The 27,613-nt window shown below is 39.0% G+C and overlaps 1 protein-coding gene across 1 annotated transcript; it reads left to right on the top strand.

Moving 5' to 3' along the window:
* The first annotated feature begins 290 nt into the window (after window positions 1-290).
* LOC121946048 (paired amphipathic helix protein Sin3a-like) lies at window positions 291-26,430 on the top strand. Its single transcript, XM_042490460.2, has 21 exons — window positions 291-523; window positions 5,260-5,476; window positions 6,423-6,611; window positions 6,813-6,919; window positions 7,075-7,399; window positions 8,279-8,530; window positions 8,637-8,789; window positions 9,590-9,745; window positions 10,670-10,756; window positions 10,873-10,991; window positions 12,799-13,024; window positions 13,736-13,852; window positions 14,566-14,804; window positions 14,887-15,070; window positions 15,305-15,887; window positions 17,340-17,509; window positions 17,651-17,824; window positions 17,928-18,020; window positions 18,757-18,851; window positions 21,056-21,254; window positions 22,707-26,430. The coding sequence occupies exons 2-21, from the start codon at window positions 5,282-5,284 to the stop codon at window positions 22,923-22,925; spliced, it is 3,882 nt and encodes a 1,293-aa protein (XP_042346394.1). The 5' UTR covers window positions 291-523; window positions 5,260-5,281; the 3' UTR covers window positions 22,926-26,430.
* The last annotated feature ends 1,183 nt before the right edge of the window (window positions 26,431-27,613 follow it).

The raw sequence follows: 27,613 nt of genomic DNA, 5'->3' as shown, positions 1-27,613 counted from the left end.
ACTTTGTCTATTTTTTCTCAAATTTTCCTGCACTTTTCTTGTACTTTTCTACAGATTTCTTGCAAGTTTTGGGGTAATTAATTTTATTTTATTTCACTTATTTTCAAATGTAGTTGAGCCCATTTTTGAAGGAAGGAGTAACGTGGAGTCTATGGTGCAGCTAAACCTGCACTTGGCATGACCATAAAGTAAACCAGACGCCTTTAACCAAAGACACTGGCTCTCTGCCCTTACTGTATTTGTTTTCATTCTGCAGAGCGGACCAATCCCAGTTTGGACTGGGAGGAGACTGGTCCGCCCTCCTGTTAGACACGCCTCTGTGTTCAGGAACACCGCTTCATACATACACTGTTGTTAGCGACGTAGCCTCTCCGGGCAATCTCATTTTTTGACATTTCCACTCGCGACCACTCTCTCAAAACTTCACTTTTTTGTCACGGACAGGTGAACGCACCAGTAGCGGGTTACTGGTTTGTCCCGGCACTCTGGTGTGTCAAATTGTTGCTGGTGGCAGTCCTGCGAGGTAAGTTAAACTAGTGTTAGCATGTTAGCCGGAGGTGCTGATGGGGGTCGGTTGTTGTGCTAATGTAGTAGTTAGCTTCTATATAACCTTGCCGAACATGCCACATAGCGATCTAACACCGGCTACTTTTCTGCGATGACTTAATAATTTAATGTATATTTATCTAACAACTAAATAACGCGCGGTGCTTTTGATATCGGCTACGTTAGCTTGCAAGCGCCGATAAGTTTAAGTAAGCTAGCATGCTAGCGGCGACCATGAATTAGCTGACATGCTAACGCTGAGCAACATGCATTTTTGTTGTAAGTTTCTTCTCGCCGTTTGTAATTTTTTACAGCCAGTGTGGTTGTTTTTAATGAGACAGACGTTGCAAGTTTGGACGCAGTTTGTGCACCGGTTTAATTTTTTTCTGTCGAACTTTACGAACAACTTAATGCGACGTTAATGTTGTGGATAAGCTAGTTAGCTTGTTAGCTAGCTAGCGTTCTTCCTGACCTAACCAGCTAGCATAGCAGAATAATTACAATGTGACTTTATTTAACTACTCCGGCGTGTCGGATGTGTTATAAACTAAGCAGCCGGTTGTTTCTGAAGCATGACGGGTTTCTTTTTGACATCTTCGATATAACAGTTAGCCAACACATTCAGCTCATTTTGGATTTTTTTCCTAAGAAGTCCCGTTTTCTGAGGACGGTCAGCGATGACCCGACGGTGACACACCGGCTGTTTCTTTCTGCCAACGAGCCTTCAAATCTGTTGAGGTTTAGTCTGCTCAACACATAACTTGGAGCTAGAAAGAAAGCCAACGTCAGCCGCCGGACAAGCGAAAGCGGTCAGCTCACCGACACCGTTAAGCTCGGTGTTTGGCGGAGAGGGGGAGGGGATGAGGCAGGGCTACAGCGAGCGAGCGACAAGGCGAGAGAGCGAGACAGCGCCTTTAAAACTGTTGGCTGCCAGCTGGATTTTAGCCTTTTTTTTGGAGCGCTACTCGACAAAATTCGCCATCTTTTACTGTCTGTCGTGTTTGCTTCGCGTTTCGGTGAAGAAAATTTGAAGCTGGATGTGCGACAGACGCGATCTCGGCGACTGAAGACCGCACGCGCAGCCACCGTGTTTGGTGGTGCAGGGGAGCGAGGCACAATGTCTGCTGTCCGCTGACCGACTGCAGTGACGTGCGCTCAGGGAGCGTCAACAAATTACTCTTCTCTTTGTACGCGTTTAAACTGTGCCGAGTGACAGGGGCATGTTATGCAAGTCTCAAATAAGATTAATACGAATAATAATAATCGTTATTTCTATAACGCTTTTCTATGTGTTTTATTAATGTTTTCTATGTTTTGTATTAACTCATTGTGTCAGCCCTATTATATAATGGAAAGTGGCTTGTGCCAGCTTTTCTGGCCATTTTGAGTCATCTTTCAAGACCCACAAAATATTTTGTACAAAGACCTCTAGACCTCAAAACTCTCTTTTTTGTCATGGAAAAAACGTTTATTTGCACCTTGTTCCGTTTTTGATTCTGAAGTTGAATAGAGGCTTTTTTCATCAAAGAGGCCACTTTTTTATAGAAAGCTGAGAAAAATGCATTTTTGTGAAAGGGAGTCTGTCAAGCAAAGCACTGATTTGAATGTTATAATTTTGCCATCAATGACATAAAAGACATCTGAAAATTGTATTACAAATGTTATTTTATTGTAAAATAAATATGCAAAGTACAGCACAATGCAACAAATCATGGCCCCAGTTCAGAGAGAGAAAACCCACAAAATACAGCCGGAGTCCTATTCCATTATTCCTACCTGCAGTATTCGGGCGACCGGGCCTGCTTTGTGCCAGCCGCCGAAAACACACTTTGACGTATATATACGTCAATGGTACTCAATGAGTTAATGTGCAGTTTTCTGTATACAGAGTGGTGAAGGGATGACATATTTTTGTAGGCAAACCAGGGAGTGAGCAACGCAATGGTTCCCTCGTCAAAAACCTTTTAAGATTTTTGAATGGGATTTTCGATTGTTGCTAAAAATAAGCTCTGTGACAAGTTTATGATACTTACACGTTTTGTTCAGCATGATTATATTCACAGATGAACGCCACTTTTGTGTGTACTGAAGCATGAATGAAATCGCCAGAAGCAGAAAGCTACTGATAGGCTATAAACAAACTACGTTGTGGTCGCATGACTGAAATGCAACCACCCTGAATCGTTCAACTTTTGAATTAATTTAGCGCACACAATCAAAAAATATCATAAACAGATAAATTAAGTTTGAGCGTGACTGTTGCTGTAAAGGCGGACAAGTGGGTTGAATTCATTTTTGTGTCCGGTGTGATGACGTCTAACGCTCCCGACAAACACTGTAGTGCGATTTAGCCACTTGTCAGCAACCGCCTGTTTTTTAGGCGCGTAAAATCTTAAGAGTTCAAAAATTAGGACTCATTTCTTCACTCTATTAGTGTGAGACCACAGTCCATCTGGTCACATCTGCTGATTTATAGGTATAGGTGTAGAGTGGGAAAATCTGAAAATGGCTTTATTTTGGCATTAGCCAATCCTGAACTGAGTTCAGTGAGGTTTAAGTCCGTAATTTGGAGCCACTGGTGTTCATGTCTGTATGTAAATGCCTGATTCACCGTGGTATGTCTTTATATATCTTTATGTATATTAATTTCTTCTTCTTTTTTAATGTACCTTTTCTATTGAGCTGATATTATCTTGTCTTATCTATGGACCTCTTGATGAGCCAAGTCCTTAATAATATATCTATTTTTTTAGATAAAAACCACAGTTACAAAGTGCATAACAATACAATACCATACAGTATAAGTAAACAATGTAAAACAACAGAAAATTCAAATAAAATATATAATATATACAGTATGATAGATCAGTGTCTGTCTGGAAAAAAACCCTCAAGTGTCAAGGCTTTAAGATATGGAATATTGTAATAAAAAAATGTACATGTAGAAAAAAACTGGGATTTTAAATAGCATTCAAATATAGCACTCACCATGAGATTTTGTAGTATCAGTAAATGTTTACATGTACCATGTGAGTTCCTGAGCTTACTTTCTCAAAAGACAAGTAGTAGTAAAACTTGGCATTTAAAGAGGTAAAATTCTGAACATCAGTGAATATTTAACATTTATGATATGGACCAGAGTTGGTGGAAAAAATGAACTCAGTGAAGGTAGCAGATCATATTAATGGTTTTAAAACAGCGCATTTTGTGCACATAGCAAAATGAGTGTGTGTAATATTAAAACAGTGTCAAACGTGAGTCCCATTACCATACTAAAGAAGTAAAGGACATGTGGACATAATATGTGCATTGGATATTATGACTATTACTCATCTGTTCATTTTAAAATAACTTCACTGTAATGTAATGGCAGGACTAAGAAGCACCTTAGCCCTAATGCCTATTGAAGGACGGTCCCTAACTGGCTGCAACAGCCATTCTGCTGAACAATGATGGCACGTCTATTTATGGACACTCATGAACACAAATGTAGTCTAATGCTATCTTTTCTCATGGCCTTTTGTTTTGGTGCGCTGTTAGTTTCTGCATTGTTTTTTATTTTTTTAATGCTTGTAATTCACAATTTTTAAAAATTCCTTTTGTAAACTTGGTCAACTTTTAAATATAACTCTCATTCACTAATATGGCTTTCCAAGTGTAAATATGGTGCAAATAAAGGCTGAAATTAAAACAATTACTTGAATTGAAATATCTTAATGTCAGTTTGGTGACTGCAGTGTTTATTTATCAGGTAGCCTGAAACTGTTTAGCCCAAATGCTGTCAATTACACAAAATAGACCCGTTGATTTTTTGTCATAATTTTAACACAGAAGGTTTCTGATCTGTTGGTCTAGACTGATGTTTAGAGCCTCTGGCTAAAGTCTGAGTAGTTAACATTCAACAAATACTTAACGCCATCAAGTGCCTGTGTGACACTTGTGGCAAAGTTTTATAGAATTTCTCTGCTTTTAATGACCATAATGTTATAGATAATTAATACATTTACTATCTGATTAAATTTACTTTTTTCGGGTAATTTACCTGTTCGTTTTTTGATTTTTAATTTGAATTTTTTTTTCATTTTGCATGATATTTATTGTATTTGTGGCTTATTTTCAGGTAGTTTTTTAGTCACTGAAGTTACTTCTCATCTCTTAGGTTGCTCTTTGCTGCCTTCTTATGTTTTTAAGAAAATACCAGGCCAATTCACTCAGGTTTCAAAGGGTTAAAAGTGTCTGAGGTAATTTAGCAACAGTTTCATTGTAATTGAATAGCATGCAATGCAGTCGGTACACCCTAAACAAACAATATTGTGGATTAAATCTTTGAAAACAATTGTTTACAGAAAGGGTGCAACTCTAAGTTCAGTAAAGTCACCATCCAGCTCTTTTTATGCATTTTAAGAATAACTTGCTAAATTAGTAATTTTATTGTTGTCTTGGCTTTCAAGTAAAATTCTATTTAGATTGTAGCTGCAAAAACATTAGAGAGCGGGGGCAGACAAAATAGCAGGAACCATCGGCATGTCTCACACAACAGGGAAATAAAGTGTAGGAAAGACAGTTTGTGTAGGAATAACTGTGATCAGTGGGGATTTCTTTGACATTTACCTGAAATACTTTAAGTCTTGAAGAGTACTTCAAATAGTTGGTTTGTTCACTGATTAAAACCCAACCGCCTGTTTACTCTCCATCTGTTTGTGTCCTCTTCAGCCCCTTTGAGTATGCGTATACAATGAAGAGGCGTGTGGAGGACCAGGAACCAATATTTGCGCCCCAGCAACAGCAAACACGTCGTCCCCCAGTTCAAGGCATTGCAGACAGCTTCCAGCACCGGGCCCTCGCCCCGGCCCCGACTGTGATAGAGGCAGCTGCAGACAACATGCAGCCATCCACCGGCATCCAGTATTCTCTCCCACAAGGCTACCAGGTATGATGGCATCAGTGTGTTCGGCTCCGACAACAGCCTCCACAGCAGGAGTCGGGTCTTAGATGGACTTTTACCAAGCACCGAATTCCAGTAAAATCTGCCTTTAGTGGATATTTGGATATAAGTCAGCAAGCACGTTGACTCAAAACCTTTCAGGAATGACAAATAGACTCAACTCTTTACGGACCATCTAAAACTTGTTCTTACTGTCAGCTGATCAAATGAAATAAACACAATAGTGCTTTTTGTTTAATTATGTTTAAAGCAGCTCCTCACAAAGTAGCAGCCTCTGAACTTAATATTTTTGTCAAGGGTTAATTTAGAGGACATGTCTACCTTTAATAGGATCCCTGCCCATCTTTAAAATGGCTAACTGTTTTTTGTTGTCTTGTAAAATCTTAAAAGAATTGGTAACATTTATTTACTTTTATTATTATAATTTTTTAAAATAATTTTGTGATTGCATTTAGCATAAATGTTGAACGGATGAGGATAGTGGAACCAACAACACTCATATTTTGTTCTGGTTCAGGATGCTCAGGTGACATTAAGAAGAAGTGCACATTCAATTAAAACTGACTGTTTCATACGGAAGATCTGGAACAAAGCAGTGCATACACGGCTCTGTGTAATTTATGCAAAAACTTTTTCAAACTCGGCACAATGGGAACCAAAGCAGAGAAATCTCACATGCAGAGTGAAAAACACAAACTCTCCAACAAACAGCGGCTCATCTGGTCAAAATTTTCCCTAATTGTGATTGACATTGGTTCAAGTTTGTTTTCGTTTTTTCTTTTTGTCTTAAATTTTGGTTAATGTAAAACTGGTGGTAAATCTCAAGCAGAATGGTATTGAAAAGTCTTGAATCTAACTTTCCTTAAGCTGTTGAAACCCTGTTCAAGTTTTACGAATCCTAAATTTCTATGAATTCCTCCCTAAATACCAGGTGCCTACAATGCCTCAGAGCACAAGTGGACACGGACACGGACATGGACATAACAACGCTGCACCTCATGTTGGTCCTCACACACACAGCCTGGCAGTTCAACCCCAGGGCCCCACAGTGGTCCAAGGTCACGTTCATCCGCCTGCACCCATGACTTCAACCCAAGGACAGCAGTTTCAGCGGCTGAAGGTACTGCACAAAAAAACATACAAACTTTAAAATGCATTCACAAATGTGAACTTAAATAGTTAATTTTACATTGTACAAAGCAAGAACTTTAACATTACGCTGATGAACGTTCATCTTTGTGCATTTTTATTCAGTTTTTACTGGTTGCGATTTTTTTTGGAGATGAAATCTTTTAATTACTGTTCATTCTGTATTTTGCAGGTTGAAGATGCCTTGTCTTATCTGGATCAAGTGAAGCTGCAGTTTGGAAATCAGCCGCAAGTTTATAATGATTTCCTTGATATCATGAAAGAGTTCAAGTCTCAGAGGCGAGTTCTAATTTTTGGCAACATTTGGAGAAAGTCTATAGAAAATAGTCTTTTTCTTATTTAGCGTATAACATGTAACATACAGAACAATATCCATGGACCCAGCTATTGTGGAATCAGATACTAAATTCCCGTCGTTCTTTCTGTCACTGCAGCATCGACACCCCTGGAGTCATCAACCGCGTGTCCCAGCTCTTCAAAGGCCATCCAGATCTCATTATGGGTTTTAACACTTTCCTGCCCCCTGGATATAAGATCGAGGTTCAAACCAACGATCTGGTCAACGTGACCACGCCGGGCCAGATCCACTACATCACCCCTCACGGTATTTCAGTTCAGAACATCCCTGTAACCGGAGCGACCAGCCAACCTACGAGCCACAACCAGCACCAGAGTCTGCCACAGGCCGGTCCGCACACCACCGCCACAACCACCAACCCACCCGCCCCCACCCAACCTGCTCCGAGTAAAACCAGCAAGGTAGGACACACGCTGCAGCACTGATCGATTCAACAGAGTATCATAGAGTTATTGCTCAGATTTCCAAAAACAAAAAGTCATTAAACTTTTAATTTTATTGCAAGTCAAGAGCAGCACAGTACAAAATTGGTAAGATTGACCTAAATGTGACCAGAAGTTTTAAGCAACTTTTTAAGTTATCATTTATTAGAAAAATGCCTCCAAAAAATTATGCATAGTACAGTATTGTGTATTCATTCTGCAATTCTGCAACGTGAACAAATCAATGTTTGGGTTTATAGAGAAAACCCCAGTGAGATTTAGATGTCATATTGTTGTGATACTAGAATTTTTTATTTATTCATTTATTTTTAAAGTTATTTTTTGGGCTTTTATGCTTTAATGAACAGGAGAGCTCAAGTGTTAACGGGGGGGGGGGTGACATGCAGCAAAGGGCCGAGGCTGGAATCGAACCCGCGACCACTGAATCAAGGACAAACCCACTGTCCATGGGGCACCTGCTCTACCAACTGAATTACTGTGCACCCTGATACTGGAATTTCTAACTTTGATACAACGCTTTAAAATATATTGACATTTAATATTATTTTGAGTACAAGGAGAAAATTGAGAGGAAAAGTTATATTTAAAAATTAAAAGTTAAATATAACAAGGTCATAACATGAAGATAACAGCTTGTCTTTTCTTGGTTGGTAGCAGAGAACACCAGAATGATGACAGTAGTAAACATTAATAATGAGACTAGAAAGCACAAGTGGTACCAGAGTATCAATACTGTGCAAAATTAGTACTGAAACCAATCAAATATTCAATATTGATATATATCTATAAACCAGTGTTTGTAACAACGCTTGTGTTCCCCTCTGTCAATCCCTTAAGCCAATTCAGTCTCCAGCCCACACGCCCACCAGCCAGCCCAACCCATCCATCCCATCGTACGCCTCTCCGCGCTCACCGTCGGTTCAGTCCCACACTCCTGTGAGCAGCACGCCGTCCGGTGGGCCGCCTCTCCAGAACAACCAGCCTGTGGAGTTCAACCACGCCATAAATTATGTCAACAAGATCAAGAACCGCTTTCAGGGTCAGCCAGACATCTACAAAGCCTTCCTGGAAATCCTCCACACGTACCAGGTGAGAAAATACACAAGAAACATTAAGGTCATGTAGCATAAACTGAACAGGATGAATGAAATACAAACAGTGGCAATCTTACCATTTTTACTGATGCATTTTCCAGAAGGAACAACGAAATGCTAAAGAGGCAGGAGGAAACTACACTCCAGCTCTGACTGAGCAGGAGGTCTACACTCAGGTGGCACGACTCTTCAAGAACCAGGAGGACCTGCTCTCAGAGTTTGGACAGTTCCTGCCAGACGCAAACAGCTCAATGGTGAGTCTCTCTGATGAAACTAAGGAAGTTGCTTTGGTGAAAAGGGCTGCATCCGTCTCAGAATGATGCCAGTCGACTCAGATTTGGCTGGTAAATATGAAAATAGGATGATTTGTTTTGTTTTTCTTATAAAGTGTCCTAGTTGGAATGGGCTTCGCAGGACGCAGCATTCACGTAATATAGTAAACAAGCCAGCCGTGCTTACGAGGGGTCTAAAATGTGCAGCATTTTTTGCAGATGCTAGATATCAAACAAAAGACAGACTCTGTCGTATTAAGTTGCTGGGAGTTGTGTCACTGCAGAAAAAACACATTGTCAACTGAGGGTTACTGACTGATGATTTGAATCTCCGACTTTGGAAAGGCAGCGTTAGTTGTTAATGTTCTTGGTCGTGCAAACAGAAAGCAGGATTCCCATGGTCCTGAAATATCTGGAAAAGTTATGAAATTAGGAGCAATGAAGGAATGCTGAACGAGCGAGTAAAGTTAGCAGCCGCTAGCGGTTTTCTTATCCGCAAATGCCTAAAAAATATGTGTCAAGTAATCTATAGCTGTAACACTCAGGATGGGTCCTTCCCATTTTTTACTACCTAACACTACTGAGCTCAACACTTGAGTCAAATGTTCCCTACATTCATTTAGTGCCTTCGCTGCCTTTTATCCTGCCTGGACAGGCTCCCCTTCATATATTGGCTGTTACAAAAATTTGATTTTATTCACACACATTTTCTTTGTGCCCTCCTATAAAATTTTCGTGACTTGTCTTTGGCGAGATTGTGACGCTCATAATGTTCTTGTCAGCTGCTGGGCAAGACGACACCAGACAGGGCGGACTCGGTGCGCAATGACCACGGCGGCACAGTGAAGAGACCCCTCCTGAACAACAAACAGAGACTGAGCCAGAACGGCCTGCCAATCAGGAGACCTGCAGGAGTGGGAGCAACACCACCTGTCAAGGTTCACACCACTACACATGTTCACTGTTTGCATTTATTCAGCTGTCTGTTCCTTTCTGCTGTCAGTTTGCTGCAAATACTCACAAATACTCACAAATACAGCAGCACCCTCATGGAGGATTAATTGTAGGGATGTTTTATAAGACTGTTGGTTTTAGTTTACTTTATTTGCATATACATATGTATTAAATAGACAGTAAGAATTTAAAAAGTTTAAACATTGTGTAAGAGACGTTAGCAGCCAAAAATGGCTTATGATGATACCTCCCCAATTACATAACAATAATCACACATAAAAAAGATAACCGATGCATAATTGATCCAAGTCAAGACAACATAAAACTGAAAGAAAAGTACAAATTACAAAAGTTTGTACACCGAAAGATTAGATGCATCCCAAAGGAATGAATGAAGTGTTATAAATTTTTGCAAATAGGTTTATGGTTTGAGGTTTAGTAGCACAAAAAGACAGGAATACAACAATAAAAGAAGACAAGGTTGTGCAGCCCCCAAGGGGCTCAAAGGGAATCTCACCTCAATAAGGACAATATAAATTAAATAAATGAGATCTACAGTAATGTAGATGTTAATTTTAATGATGGAATTAGTTATTTTTAAAGAGAAGGTCCTCTGTATTTTAATGCATATTACTTAAGGAAAGTCTGAAAATATGTCAGAAAATAGTCGTCAGAGTGTGAAATATGAATGAATGTCTGAGGAATACTTTTAAAAAATTCTGGAAAATGCTTGGCAACTCATTTATTAGGTGTACATACTTATACACAAATTCACAAGTCCGGTCGATGTCGATGAAATCTCAAAATAATATTATTCTCTTTTATTTGAACATTTATTATTTTCAAAATGAAACATTTTTGATTCCTTTCCCTAATCCTAATTTTGTCGTGTCTTTACATCTTTGCAGAAGAAGCCCAAAATACTGGGGAAGGACCACGGCATGACTGAAGTGAGCAAACACAGCACCAGCACTGAAACTATGTTCTTTGAGAAGGTCAGTGTTGTTTATTTAAAGTTCCTCAATAACACGATGAGCTCCAACGTATTACTGGTAAATAAATTCCGAAGTTTGTTAATTTATTTTCGTCTTCTCTGAAAACACTTAAACAGGTGAAGAAGGCTCTGCGGAGCTCTGAGGCGTACGACAACTTCCTGCGGTGTCTTCACATCTTCAACCAGGAGGTGATCTCTCGTGCTGAGCTGGTCCAGTTAGTCATCCCGTTTCTGGGGTGAGTATAAACAGACACACACACACACACACACACACACACACACACACACACACACACACACACACACAGTCTGTCGGTGCTGCAGTTACAAATACCTGCAGTTTTCAATTATTTTCTACTGTTGTGCACTGCAGCAAATTAATAACATGAAACTAAAAGACTTGACTTGTAAACAGGTGCTAATAATTTTCCTGCTGAGCAATATATAGTGATGTTTTTTGTAAAATAACATTTCCATGTCACACCGGCCGGATTTGAATGAAAAACTTTATGTGTGGTAAAATTGTTGTGCAGCAGTTGCAATACAAAGTGGGAAATATCACAAATAAATTGAGTACAAATTTTAAAAAAAAATGATTTTACCAGCACATAAGATGTGGAAAAAAAGACCTGGCAGGGATTGTGCAGGAGAGGTAAGAAACCCAAATTGGCTTATAGTGAAAAAACTCCCCTTGGGAATTAACAATCTATTCTGATACCTAACACATTTCTAATCTTATGCCGCGTTCACACCGAATGCGCTAAAAATGTTTGCATCACGTTTCTCGCATGTATGTGACTGCTGGAGTATTTTTAGAGCAGTTTGCACAAAATTTGCCCTCAGTAGCTGTGATTGTACTTGGATTAGCTGGGAATGGCAGCTAACGGCTGACTTGGTTTGCAGTGAAATATAACAGATAGCTGGATGTAAACACGCAGGTTTACTGCCCTGAAGCAGAGTGAACCAAGACACACATCATTTATCAGACTGTCACAGCAGCACATTACACACCCTCCGTTGTTTATTTTCCATGAAAGACCAACTTTAATCACTCGGATCATTTTTGCTAAAAAGCAACTGAAGAAAAATAGCGTGCACAAGAGCCGAGCCTGTTTCTGTGCAGCACCGACGCTGAGTGAAGCTCCGTGTGTCCACAGACAGCGACATTGTTTATCCTTCAGTTCTGGATCTCAGTAACATCAGGAGAATCTCAGCTAGGTCTTAATGCTGACGGGCTATCGCAACACAGCGTCACACGAAATTCTCGCTCAAGTTAAAAAAAAAAAATTCAGCTTGTACGATGGACACAAATTTGCATCTATAAGCGTCTTTGCATTGACTTTGTGAGTAAACTTGCCGTGCAAAACGCTCGCTTTGCATTCGGTTTGAACACAGCATCAGCATGACTGTATAACAGACAAAACAAGTAGTCATAACAGCCATAAATTAAACAGACACAAACACATAAAACATGAACAAATTAAACATTAAACTGCCTTTAATATTTAATTTATGTCATGAATTTCTATGGCATGTTTCTTATGTTTATAATTGTATTCTTTGATCCTTTTTACAACGTGAAGCGTCTTTGAGTTTCTTGAAAAGCGTTCTTTAAATAAAATTTATTATTATCATTACATAAAACATAAACACAACTCACACTTTGATTACGACGCAGGTGTGTTTTTTTCTTTCAATGTTTAAATTAGAGTAATGATGGACATGTTTTAATAAAGTTAGGAGTTCTGGTTTTCCAGAATAATGGTCGTCTGTATGTCAAAGCATATTGTTGTGAGGTTGAAGGGAAGATAATTATCCTCTGCTTGTCTTGTTAAACAAGTTTATTAAAAAAAATATATTTCTATAAAAACAATAAAAATGATCGCTAAGGTGCAAAAACCAAATTGTAGTTTCAACATCACATTTAAAACTTACATCTCTAAAAAAACCCTTCTATCAGTGTGTCTGTTTTACAACATCGGTCAACCGCTTGCTCGCAGTCTCACTTCTGATTGTTTATTTCATGTTCTTTGTGATGGACAGGAAATTCCCCGAGCTTTTTACGTGGTTTAAGAACTTCCTGGGCTACCGAGAGTCGAGTCACGGGGAGTCGAGCCATGCGGAGAGTTTACCTAAGGAGCGTGCAACAGAGGGCATCGCCATGGAGATCGACTACGCTTCCTGCAAGAGGCTGGGGTCCAGCTACAGAGCACTGCCCAAAAGCTACCAGCAACCCAAATGCACAGGAAGGACGCCGCTGTGCAGAGAGGTGAGTCACTGAAGGAAGTCTGCTTATTACAGGTGTTTGTGTCATCGTAACCTGTTTATCTCTCCCACAGGGGAATGTATGCAAGCTTTTGGGTTTGTTTTGTGATTAACATTTCCCAGGCACTAAATAACGGTGAAATGTGCTGTGAAATTGATAAATTGATAGCAGATCATCATAGTCTATTTTAAATAAAGGAGGATGCAAGTAAAATAATTTTGCATTAATGTGTTAGAATGAACATTTAGTGCTTTTTGTAGACTAAATGATAAATCAAGAAATTTACCAAGTCATCGGAGCATGAATTTTATTCTTCCCTGTTTAGTCTGATAAATTGTAAGAAATGCAAAAATTTTCAAATGACAATGAAAATCAGCAAATTCTCACATTTAAGATGACATTTTTCCTTTATTTACTAGATTATTACAGCTACACAAAATTGGTGATGATAAGGTAACAATCATCTAATGAGATTATGTCACAAATAATGTGTTAATTGCTGCATTTACATGAAGTTCGTATTCATAAGAATAAAATAGAACACAATCAATCAAACTACAAGTTTTGAGTCAGTGGGACCTAAATATCCTTTCCTTTTTAACACTTTAAATTTAATGACTTTCTGCTTTTGGTGTTTTATGATATTTGTGGCTGTGGTCAAATTGACAACCTTGCAAAAATGAGATTTGAATGAAACTGAATGTCCTCCTGCAGGTTCTGAATGACACCTGGGTGTCGTTCCCATCGTGGTCCGAGGATTCTACATTTGTGAGCTCCAAGAAAACTCAATATGAGGAGCACATTTACAGATGTGAGGACGAGCGCTTTGAGGTGAGGAATAAACGTGCTGTCTTCTTCCTCTCAAAAGTAAAAACTGAAAGTTCTTGTGTGGTTTTAAAAATGTACACAGCACTTTCTCTCCATGATGCACACTGCTTGAGAGTAAAAAAAGAGCACAGAAAAGCCTTCCAGTGAAAACCTTGCTGCTGACACCAGCAGAAATAATCAGACATAGAGACAGAAATGTTCCCGTGGATTCTTAAGAAGTCTGAAAAGGCTTTAAATTCATTATTTTATAAATAAGGCCTTAATTGGTATTAAATTGTCCAAGATAAGGCTTTCAAAATCTTAAAAATGCTCAGACAGGGGAAGTACTATTTTATCAGTACAAGGCAATGCAAATGAGGCTCAGTGTAATTCATGCAAAAAAAAAAAAAAGAAAAGTTTTTGGAACGGTGGGAATCAAGGCAGTGGAATCCGACATGCAGAGAGGGAAACACAAAATCATCAACAAATGCCAGGCACTTAAAAGTTTTGTTTCATCCTCATCGCTTCCACAAAACAAAAAAAAAATCACATTTTATGTTACAAGGCTAAATTGCTTCTTACCCTAAGTTATTGATGCTTGTTTTTACTGTTTTCCTTAAATGTTGCTATAAAATTTTATTCCAAATGGCATAAAATAAAGTCTTAAAAGCTTTAAATTCTAACTTGCCTTCTGCTGTAAAAACGCTGTTATACTAACAATGATTTCACCCCTTTAGCTGGATGTCGTGTTGGAAGCCAACCTCGCCACGATACGAGCCCTGGAGACGGTGCAGCGGAGGCTTTCGCGCATGTCAGCTGAGGAGCAGCTGCGCTTCAAGCTGGACAACACGATGGGTGGCTCCTCGGAGGTCATTCACCGCAAAGCTATCCAGAGGATATACGGAGACAAAGCCCACGACATCATCGACGGGCTCAAGAAGAACCCAGCCGTGTCTGTCCCCATAGTGCTGAAAAGGTGATTTTAGTTTCTCATCAAGTTTTCATATGTAAGATTTGACCACTTCAGGTTCTGCATCACGTTTTTGTTCCTGTTTCAGATTAAAAATTAAGGAGGAGGAGTGGAGAGAAGCCCAGAGAGGCTTCAACAAAATCTGGCGGGAGCAGAATGAGAAGTATTATCTGAAGTCACTCGACCATCAGGGCATCAACTTCAAGCAGAATGACACCAAAGTGCTGCGTTCAAAGACTTTACTCAATGAAATCGAGATGCTATACGATGACGTAAGTAAACGCGTTCTCTTGACAACGATGTGATTAGTTCTAAAGTAGGAAAACATAATGTTTCATTGTGATAAAGGGTTGTTGGTGGTGCTTTTGATACAGATTTTTTTATTTTGTGAGGCTGTAAATTGGACACCAGCTCATGCTTTTAAGTTGTTTTTGCTCTCATAATGCAACTGTCTAATAAGAGAAAAACTTCAAGTTTTAAATCTGCTCCCGTCTATGTCCCTGCAGCGCCAGGAGCGAGCATCAGAGGAAACTGCCACACCGCCACCGAGCGGCCCTCACATGACCGTGACCTACGACGACAGCCAAATCCTGGAGGACGCTGCTGCCCTCATCATCCACCACGTCAAAAGACAGGTGGGCATCCAGAAAGAAGACAAGTACAAGATCAAACAGATCATCCACCACTTCATCCCCGACCTGCTTTTTGCACGGCGAGGCGAGCTCTCCGATGTGGAGGAGGAGGAAGAGGAGGAGGAAGAAGCCATGGAGATGGATCCAGACGGCCCCAAGAAGCACAACGGTCTGCCGGGAAGCAGCCCATCAAAGTCCAAGCTCCTCTTCAGCAACACGGCAGCTCAGAAGCTGCGGGGCACAGACGACGCCTATAACATGCTCTTTGTGAACAACTACTGGTACGTCTTCCTCCGTCTTCACCACATCCTCTGCTCTCGGCTGCTGCGGATCTACGGGCAGGCGGAGAAGCAGATTGAGGAGGATGCCCGCGAGCGAGAGTGGGAGAGAGAAGTGTTGGGGCTGAAAAGGGAGAAAAATGAAAATCCAGCAATCCAACTGAAGATGAAGGAGCCAAGTAAGTGAGAAAATAAGCGGTTTAAGTTTTTTTAATGTTGAAGTTTTACTGTCATTGTAGTCAAATCTGACCAACATCACCAGACAAAACTATTACTGCTGACTGACTCGGCCAGGTCTCCCTTGAAAAAGAGATTCTTAATCTCAATGGGACCAACCTGGTTAAATAAAGGTTAAATAAAATAAATTAAAATTAGTCTGGAACCTCTCAGTTCATTTTTTTGATTTCCATGGGGCGATATCAATGGCTGTAGACCAAAATGGACCTCTGGACCCAATTTGAAAGATTTACAACAAATCAGAGCAAGAAAACATGCCATGTAGGGCTGAGTGATGAACAGACTGCAGCGAGCAGAGATGAGCCGTGATGGTGTAGCATCAATATATTTGTGAACGAGTGTTCAATACAATACCTTGAAAAATATCAATCTTAAATACCAATTTTCGGTTCCACAGAATTGTTTTTGAATAAATTTAAAGATTTTTTTTATTAAAAGATAAAGACTATAACATGACAATAACGCCTTTTACAGTCTTGGTTTGGACTGCACTCACTACTGGACTGTTGTCAATATTAACAATGACATTAAACCTTTTTTACATTGTGGAAACAATAGTCTTTTTGCAGTAGTGCACATGTTTAAAAGCCTCTGAGATTGTCACTCAATCAAAAGGCAATAAAGAACAACTAAAAAACAAAACAAAACTGTGCTGCCAAGCTTATATGAACCCAAAGAAAATGAGATGGATGATGAGAAGACAGCATTGTGAGTGAGTGACAGGAGGCGGGCCTCGCTTTCGGATAGAAGAGAGAGCAGAAAGTAGTGCTAATGGCATCAATACCAGGGAAGATGACTATTTAAAACTGTTCCAAATTTTCAGAAATGATATGTGATAAATGGTTTGTTTTGGCAACACTTACTTCAACCAAAAACTCCACATCAGTCATCTCTGTTGTTTTACAAATGCCTCAGTGGCAGTCCTTTACTCAGCATGGTCATGCTTGCAGAGGCGAGTATATTTATATCACACATTTCAGCAGAAAGGCGATTCAAAGCCAAAGCATCACGACAAAGTGCAAAAGAACACTGTTTAAAAGGACATTTAAATTGCATTAAAAACAGCATTAAAAGCATGAGTGTGTGCGAGCCAAAGATGACGTCATCACATATGTTGCATAAAGCATGAAGGCTTCAGTCAGCCTGAAACACACCGAATTCGATAAACAGCTGTGATTTGCCCGACTCATCGGAGGATGATTAAAAATCTGTCTAAAAAGGAGGGAGAACAGACGCATCCACCAGAGCAAATAAAGCATTAACTCGTTGATTTGTTAGGTCCCGGGCTAGCTCAAATCCCAACTAAAACTGATTTTGATTCGTCCACATATCCATGTTATATCATGCTTTGTATTTTCTCACCATAAACCTCGTTTGCTGTTTTCTTCCTGCAGTGGATGTTGACGTGGAGGACTATTACTCAGTGTTTCTGGAAATGGTGCGAAATCTTCTGGATGGAAACATGGAGCCGGCTCAGTACGAGGACTCCCTGAGGGAAATGTTTACTATCCATGCCTACATTGCCTTCACCATGGACAAACTCATCCAGAGCATCGTCCGGCAGGTCGGCGCACTCGACATCATATCATACGAATTAATTTCTGTCGCACAAACATGTCAGAATATGAGTTATCATAGCAACACATCAATGTTGTTTTTTTCATTTGTGAGCATAGTTTTATACTAAACCTGTTGCTTTTCACAGCTTCAGCACCTCGTCACGGATGACGTATGTGCGCGTGTAACGGACATGTACCTGAGCGAAAGTGCCAACAAAGCCACGGGGGGCAGTCTGTCCACGCAGACGTCCAGAGCCACAGCAGAGGGGGCCTACCAGCGCAAAGCAGAGCAGCTCATGTCCGACGAAAACTGCTTCAAGGTACCACGAGCCCAGAGAGTAACGATGACATCGTGCATTAGTCTAAACTGCTTGGAAAACTTTGTTTATGCGTATTTTCTGTGATTTCTTGTGTTTTGTTCAGTTGATGTTCGTGAAGAGTCGAGGAACAGTCAGTCTAGCGATGGAGCTGCTGGACACGGAGGAGGTGAACTCTGATGAGCCAGCGGAGGCAGAGGTACGACTCGCTCAGGATTCAACTGCAGTTCATACACTAAAGTCATCATTTAGCATTTTGAGAATGCGTTGCTTTATTTATTGTTGTTTTTTTGACCATTGATTGGACAAAACCAGCGATTTTAAGTTTTCTCCTTGGCTTCAAGAGATAGTGATTAACCTTTTTTTTCCTTATATTTTGACACATTAACACACCGGCAGACGAGACGACCATATAAGGAGCTGCCTGCTGCTCAGTTTTGTTTTTTTTAAAGATTTTTTTTATTAGATAGGACAGAGTGATAGCGTGAAAGGTGGAGAGAGGGGGGATGACATGCAGCAAAGGGTTGCGAGCTGGAATCGAACCCACGGCAGCAAGGACACTGCCTTCATGTATGGGGCCCCTGCTTTATCCACTAAGCCCCCGGACGTCCCTGCTACTCAGTTTTTAAACATTCATGTGCACTCACACGTGGCACAGCCAACGGGAGCAAATTCCAGTTTAGTATCGATCCTCCAGTTGGTGTAAAACCCGCTCTGCCTCCTGAACCACAGCCATCCCGCTGCTAAAATAAAAATAAAAAAAAAAACAGAAGTTGACATTAAAAAGAACAGTTCACTGCAACCTCTTTGGGTACTGATATTGTTTTAGGGTAATGCATTATTTCCACCCCTCATGGGTGCACAGGGATTAATGGTCAAATATTCCAATTTTAAAAGCATATAAGCTGCAACACGTTTATCTTTGTCCTCCACAGAGGTGGTCAGACTACGTCGGCAGATACCTGAACTCAGATTCTGCATCTCCAGAGCTGCGTGAGCACCTGTCCCAGAAGCCCGTGTTCCTCCCCAGGTGAGGCCCCAGCCATGTGTCCCTCTTGTCTGCATACTTTCTGTCCTGAGGCTCTAGTCGGCCGCGCAGCCACTCCACTGTTGACAAACCAGCTGCCAAACACAACTCATTTTCAGAGATAGAAACAGTGGCACTTCTGCACAAGCCTGACTTAGGAAGATCTTTATAATCTCAAAACGTTTTTGGGGGGCGTAAGAACTCTGCGTTTTTTTAGTGACGGACAAACAGCGAGGGTTTGAGAAGGTTCATTAAAAAAAAAAAGAGTAGAGTGAAGTGCTGTCCGTGTCTGAACGCCCTCCTGTTTGTAAAGAATCATCATTTTTCAGTTTCTGACCTCACATGGAAGATTGCACTTTACGTGACCATCTTTTTAAAAAAAAACTATGGAATTTATTTATTCATCGATTCAGTTCCTTTTTAATGGGAATTTTATTTATTCATAGTGAGGTTTTTTAAAAATGGTTTTGGCTTGATCATGGGTTAGACGGCTTTGAGGAATCATTCGGTTTGATTATTCACATTGTATGGAATTTAAATGATTTTCATTGTGTAACATAAAAGCAAAAGTCACTGAATGCACAAAAAAACAAATGGGTTCCAAGTTTTTCATCTAAATTGGATTTTTCTACGATGTCTTTGAGCTGAGTTTGAGAGACTGAAGCTGTTGTGTCGGACCTGAGAGGACAGTGGTTTCCTTTTTCTACCTTACCATGCCCTTTGTTTGTGATTGTATCCAGATCAAAGGTCCTGTATTTGACTACTGTTTGCAACTGTAAATGTTCAAATGTCCATTTGTTTAAGTCTGTTATACTCAGTGTTATGTTTGTAATAATTTTCAGTGGAAACGGTGCAACTTTTTGTTGCGGGTGAGGTTTCTTTTTTTCCACTGATTTGACAGAAGTTAGTGCTCCATAAGTTTTTAAAAACTCTAGTCAAGCACATTATCTGCAACACTTGTACAGAGGAGTAGGGTTTGTAAATAAAATGATTGTCTAAATTGTACGTTCATGTTGGTGTTTTTCTTTCCCGACACCTCAGAGCTGTGCATGGAGGCGTGTTTGTGTCTAAAAGCTCCAGATGAGTGTTGCACATAAAGCTGTCTGTCATTGCTTTTTGGTGCTTTTTTTCAGTTGTTTTGTTTTTTTTTTATTCCTTTGAGATGGCTGTCCATTACCATAAACATTTCAAAAGGCTTTTTTAAAACACACACACACACACACACACTTTTAAAAAAATTTCTCTTTATCTTATTTAACCCATTGCATAAATCTGGTACCTGACTATGATTTATCAGTGGGCTCACCCACATCCTGTCCCCTTTTTTTCTCATCAAATCTATGAGAGATCAGCAGCACAAAAAGACTTCCTTCTTCACAAAAATCTTCAAATGCAGTTTTTTAAAAAAAAAAATCCAGCAGTTTCTTTTCCAGTTGTGTTGGGTCTTCATCTCATGATCATAACACTCCGTACATTGTTGGTGAAAGTTTGTGCACATCAAAGTATTCTGAGCTCATATTTTGGATTGGTTTCCTATCAGGCAGCAATTTTCTTGTCACTAACAGTTTTTTGACTTGAATTTGGCCTCACTGTCATGTCTTTTAAGTGGAGCCCTGAATGCAAAAAAAAATATGCTTCATGGTTTCAGTCCCCGCTCACCTGAACCCTCAGTGGTAAGTACACATTTAAAACTTTCATTCAGGTGGGGTGAATAATTGCATTTTTTTATTTACCTGCACAAAATCAAATTCAAATATTTGTTTGCAAAGCAGATTTCATATTTGAATTATGTGGCTGTGCATCGGAAGTGCACTGTGCAGAAATATCACGACTGCTGCCTCTGCTGCTCTTATAGATCCACATTCCCCTCGAATGATTTGACTCCCTATCTAATTCGGTCACTCGGTGAGTTGCAATGCATGGGTTTAAAATATAACTGTTTAAAGGGACAGTCCTCTCAAATTTGACTATGCTGTTCTCAAATTTGCCTAATGTCATGTGTATTGTGCCTGAACACATCTCCTGGGCTTTAAAATCGCTGTATTTGACACGCTCCAGTCAATAACACAGATGTTTTTGTTACAGAAATTTGTGGGAACTTTCCCTGTAAACGCGATGCAACCTTTCGATGTATGTTGTGTGGACTAATCATCAGATTTTCTCCGCGATCAGTTCGTGTTAATTGATGGTTGTCGATCTGTTTTCAGGAACTTGAGGCGGATCAGGAAGTGCCAGAGAGGATGGGAGCAGCTGCAGCAGGAGAGAATGAACAAGGGCCCCTCGGACAAGTCGCAGGCCGGCGACAACGACCTGTGCATGTTCAGGCTCAACTCCTACAAGATGGTCTATGTCTGCAAGTCAGAGGACTACATGTACAGGCACACGGCACTGACACGGGCTCACCAGGTACGCAGAAAATAAGTCATTTCCGAGAATTCAAATTAATCAAATGTGTCTATACCAACATCCTGCTGTGTTTATTCACAACAGAGTGACAAAGAATCAGCCAAAACGAAACATTTGAATGCAGCATCACGTTAAAGCTGTTTAATGGGCTTAATTTGATGGATGAAGTATTCAGATCCTGTACGTAACTAAATATTCTAATACTACACAGTGGAAATACTCTTATCACAAGTAAAAGTCCGGCATTGAAAATGGTACTTAAGTAAAAGTAAGTAAGTATAATACAGAAAATATACTTAAAGTACTCAAAATAAAGTACCCAATGCAACAAAACAAAACAAAACACCCATACCTTAAAATTATTAGAAAAAAAGACCCCCCCCCCCAAAAAAAAAACATCAATATTATTAAAAAAATGTTTTTAAAGAAATCTCAAAATTATTAGAGGAAAATAAAAGAACACCCCCAAACTCAAAATTATTAAAAAAAAAAAACAATTGAAAAAAACCCTCAAATTATTAAATCAAAAAAACAACCTAAAAAATCAAAATTTTCCAAGGAACCAAAAAAACAACAAAACGTACAATGATTAAATAGAACCATCCCCCTCAAAAAAACTTCTTATTTATAAAAAAGACAACAACAAAAATCAATATAATTAAAAAAATAGAAAAACTCCTCCAAAAATCTTAAACAATTAAAAACACTCTAAAACTCAAAATTATTTAAAAAAAAGAAAATAAAAACACCCTAAAACCCCTCAAAATTACTTCAAAAACTGGGAAAAAAAACACCTCCAAAGATATTGAACTTAAAACAAAAATCTAATTATTAAAAAAAACAAAGTTTATCAAAAAAGTGTCTTTCTCAGTTAACTAATTAACCACCTATTTGTTGCGGATGTACTTTAATAACTGTTAAATGCTAATTTAATGATTACAAAACAGAAAACCTTTTAAACTCCTGCTGTGTTTTTATTGACAAATATTTGTAAAGTAACTAAAGTGTTCTGTTTAATGTGGAGAAGTAAAAAGTACAATGTTTGCCTCTGAAATCTAGGGGAGTGAAAGTACCTCAAATTTGTACTTAAGTACAATACTTAAGTAAATGCACTTAATTACCATTCATTTTTCCACCACTGTCTGTTGTATTGGTTTGTATGTTGAATTTTTAAAGCAAAGTTTTACCTCAGTGGCCACCAGAGGTCAAGCAGGACACGTTAAATTCACCATAGACACGTTATCTTTGGTGTCTTTAGGAAAGTGAAATCCCTGAGTACCCAGAGGATAAATACTGAAGATTTTCTGTCTGTTTATAGAAGTAAAGAAGCAGAACAGTCCTCCGTTTTCGGCGGTCCAGTTGATGAATCCATTTCCTCCTGATGTGATACTAACTGACTAAATGAGACGACGTATTTGTGGTAACTGAGCTGAGCTGTTCGGTCTCTTTCAGTCCCAGCAGCGGGTCAACACACGCCTGCACAGACGCTTCCACGCCTGGCTGGACACCTGGGCCAAAGAGCACGTGACCAGCGACATGGCTGCCGACAACCGCAAGTGGCTGATGGGAGAAAGACGAGAAGGCCTGCTGCCGTGCACCACCACCTGCGACCCCGAGGTGCTCCATTACATCAACATTAACAAATACCGGGTGAAGTACAGAACACCGTAGTTACTGCGGCACTGACCGTCTACACACAACAAACCCGCAGTGATGACGACTCCACACACACACACACACACACACACACACACACACACACACACACACACACACACACACACACAGTAGCTTCACGCAGATTTTTACAACCTGCTGTTACTGGATTTAGTTGCCAAACTGTTTTTAAAAAACGGATTCAGGAACGTTGTTCAAACTTGTTAAGCTTACACTGCAAATTCTGCAACGTACATGAAATAGATTTGCAGGTGCTGCTGTCAATATATTGCAAAAAACGCCCGTTTCAGATATACTTTTATTATTTTAAAGGCATATTTTGGTGTTTTTTGGAGCGGTGCTGTATGAGGCGCTTATATTCAGTCAGTATATTACAGGAGATTACAATCGGCACGCCTCCAGTTTGGAGAAGCAGGCTGGAGTACCGACATGGAGACTAAGCAAAGCACTGCTGTGGACGGATTCAGCTGCAAAACATGTTTTAGCCGCCTAAAAAATTACCAGTTTAAGTGTACTCTCTATCTAGAATATTTTCGCTGCTTTACATTGTCTGTAGAAAGCGGGAAACCTAACCTGCTCTCTTCAGATCAGACTCCTTTGAAAAAACTGTAATTTCACATCGCTGAACACAGGAGCTGCTCGTCTGCTGCCTCAAACACGTATTTTGTTTGTTTTTCTGTGACTTTGGTGTTTTAAATGTTTTTTTCAGATTCACAAAAGTCACAAAATAACACAACTGACAAACTGATCAAAGCAGCGATAAACGAGCAGCTTCTGCGTCCACTCAGCCAAAATCGCTGTTTTTGTCAGTGGAGTTTTTTGGGTTTGATGAGCGTGCAGACGGACGACTTAAAGGGGAAGTTAAAGTGCTGAATATTCTCTGAATAAAGCGAACGCTTTACGCTGCGTTCACATGGAATCAGGGAGACAGGAAACTGAAAATCAGGACGGTGAAATCAGGAGAAGCCGGCAACAGAAACAGCAGACGGCGCTGCTGCTCAGAGTTCAAATATTTTAACAACCAGATGTTACATACAAAAGCTCCTTTACACAAAGTGAAAAAACAGCAGGTCTGCTGGACAGTAACTTAAATATATACATAAAAATAATAAATATTGAATAGATTTTTGTTTCATCCTTAGTGAATAATAGTGAATAGTGTTTTTGCCATGACATTAAGAAAGTGTTCTTCGTTTGCCATCGACCTCAGGGTTCCCGCGAAGCCTTAAAAGTCTTAAGAGGCATTTAATTCATTAATCTAGAAAATAAGGCCTTAATTAATATTAAAATGTCTTAAATTATTCTAACAAAAGTTTTGAAAATGCTAAGATATAGGAAATTTGTGGTGCTGCATTTTAAAATCTCAAAATAATCTTTTTTTTAAAATATAATTTACTAAATGCTGCTTACGTTTCCTTCATGTGGATCATTAAGTGATGAAGCAGTTTTGATGCTTTGATGATACAACAGTCTGGTTGTTTTTCACGTGTGAGTCTAGAAACTTTCAGAAAAAAATTCAGCATCTGAAGTAAATCATCTGACTTCCAAACTTTACCAAAAAAGTCTTATTTAATGTTATAATAAACATTTGAGCAAAATTGTTCCTAAGTTATTAAAATCAGTTTGTGTTTTTTTTTCTTCAGTTTTATTTTGTATAAAATTGTTCTTAAATTTCTCTACGAGCGGCATTAAAAAAGTCTTAAATCTAATTTCTGAAGCTGGAGGAACCTTAAACCTGATTCCATGAAAACGCAGCATTAAAGAGTTTTTTAGGTTGATAAAAAACGTTTTGCTGCTGCTCCCCGCACAACACTTTAGCTTCCATGTCGCTTCTTTTTCCTGATACTCCAAATTTTGGGCAAACCGCCGTCTGCTGCAGGTTATGCACTGACTGAGGATAATTTAAAAAAAAAAATCTGAACTATCCCTTAAAAGCAGATTTTTTACACCAGATGAATATTAAAAAAACACTTATTTTTGGAGAAATTCACAGTTTAAACAAACAAAAACTGATCAAGTATTGAGAGTTATAACATGAGAGTTACAACATTTTAAAGGAAATAAAAAAAACTCAAATTTTCTCCTCAACGAGAACACTTAGCTGTTACTTCTGATTAAATGTGCGTTTTGGGGACTCGGAGATGAATCTGGCTTCCAGCTGTAAACTTGTATAGCCTGTGAATGTTTTGTGTTAAGGTGCAATAAGGCACTCTATACAGTATAAATATATATATTCAACATCTCTGGCGACTGCTGGGTCGATGCTCGGCGTCGGGCGATGCCAGCAGTGTGTATCGAGTACAGTAATTTATGACCGCCCAAACACTTTGTGTAAATATGTTGTTTATATCTAGATTTTTCTTCTTCTTTTTTTTTATTGATGTGTAGCGAACATTAACACACACATAGTATCAATCTTTAGCTCTAGAGGTTGCAGAGAAAATGCAAAATTTTAACCGTTTTTTACCAAAGGATGTTAATTAATTAATTAGAGACGTTTCCCGTTTGTGGTCTGCTGAGCGTGTCGTCCCTGAAGTCTTTGTTTCGTAGAAAAATGACCCATTTTATACGCGTTTCTGCGCATTTCTACCTTAAGGCGTCACTCGTGGTTATAAGGTGGTTGAATGTAGCCGAGCAGCAATTTTCTTTTTTTTTTGAAAGTACAGTATATGTCCGCTATTTTTCAAAGTACTGAAGTCTTACGCAGTACTATCAACTTGTATTTAAACTTAAACCAAATGGTTGGAGTCTGTCTGACAGGTTGTCACCTATAAAAACTGTACATGAGTTGTATTGATTTTTACGCCCGGTGTTGGTGACAGACACTGACTGATGTAAAGTGCGTCTTTACGTGAATGTGACTTGTGTACAGTTTAAGGATTAAGAAAACGAGCAATAATAATTCCTTCGGACGCAGTTTATCGAAGCTATCAGTTTGTATTTCCTGCAGAAATACAAATGTGAATGTTGTATTCCCTTTAAGAGAGGGATGTAAACTAAGGATTTTTTATCGCCTTTTCCCGTCTGCAGTTTGATAAAACTGGAATCGGCCCTGTAGATATTGTAGGTAACGTTAGATGGAGATGGGAAGATTTCCGTCGCACTAAATGCTGTAAAACGTGTTTCACGGTGGAAATCGACATATTAAGCAGAACATTCAGTAAAACAGTCGGATTCGTTTTTCAACATATGGATCAAAACGTGGAAGCAAACGCTGCAAAAGTTCAGTACGGAAGTGCGGATTTGAAAAAGAATCTGCATCAGTAGATTTCATCGAAACCAGCTACAGACAATCTTGGAACAGTTTATTACTCGTGTTTTTATTTTTATATCTTCTACTGTGTTTAATATGGAAACCACAGGAAGTCCCGGAGATGATTGTACATAAAGACATCGTTTGTACCTCGTTTTAATGTGTCTCTTCTCTTGACTTTTATGATGTTGTACATGAGTGTTAGTATGGTGTTTGGCATTAAACTATCCTTTAAATAGACAGAAACTCTGATCACCTGACTCTTATTTTCTGCGTGTTCGTGTGATTTCGGCCGCTGAGAGGAATAATCCTTACAGCAGTCCCTTTGCTGCGCACCGTCTCGTCTCTTTCCTGACTTTTTTTCTCTAAAAAAGCAGAAATAGAAAAAAAGAAAGAAATAAGAAATACTTCACAAACAAAATGAACATTTGTATGGGGAGAAAGCAATGAGCAATTAAAGAAGACATGCCACAAAAAATTGCAAAAAATTAGTGAAAACGTTACAAGAAAATGAGCAAAAAAAAAGGGAAAAAAATCATTGTATTTATTATTTATTTTATTATATTTTTGTTACATAATATAAATATAAAATTATTGTAATTATAAGTATAGTTTTCTGGAAATTCCTTGCTTTTTAAAAATAATTTTCTCATCATCCTACCTTCTTTTTTAAATCTAATTTTAAGGTCATTTTCTTGTCACCTTCTGCTAATTTCTTGCAATGTGTGAGACATTTCAAGAAATCAAGCTAATCTGCTAAGATTGAGAAATGAGAAAACTGATGTCTGTCCAGAAAAGCAATATAAACAGGTATTTAGTATTTGACTGATTTAGGTCCAGCTCTTGACATTTGAGTACAAAGTATTAAAATTCTACATATTGTGTATAAATACACACAGTGACTGCCCTCTAAAGGTTGAAACCTGCTATTGCAGTTCAGTTTCTGTAGTCCTTAATCCTCTTTATAAAAATCCCATGTTTATAGTTAAATCTAGTTTAGCTCACACTGAGATGGCGGAGCAAAAAAACAGAGTTTTCCCAAAAACAGCGCAGGTTCAAGGAATGACACGGAAGTTATCTGCGTGACTAAAGGTTGCAATAAAACTGACACTTTTAGCAGTTTTATGAATCAGTAGTGAACATAAATAAGGACACAGTTCATGTAATTTGGCCTCATAAAGAAAAATATACCAGTTTTTCATTCAATGGTTGCATAAAAAAGACAAAACAACCTTTTTATACAAACTGCAGTTACAAAACCGGAATCAGACAGATCACACAAAACAATATTTTGGGGAAATATTGAGAAGGTGACTTGATAAATGAGACCTGAGCTATAATGCGTGAGTTTGTAAGCCGATGTTTTGTTTTGTTTATTTCAATTCATGAAGGAAGTTCGCCTTTTTTCACTGTGGAAAAACAGTTTTCT

This window comes from Plectropomus leopardus, chromosome 1, assembly GCF_026936395.1.
Source record: "Plectropomus leopardus strain MGB_pleo_1.0 chromosome 1, ASM2693639v1, whole genome shotgun sequence".
NCBI lineage: Eukaryota > Metazoa > Chordata > Actinopteri > Perciformes > Serranidae > Plectropomus > Plectropomus leopardus.
This window is presented reverse-complemented; position numbering and strand designations above follow the sequence as displayed.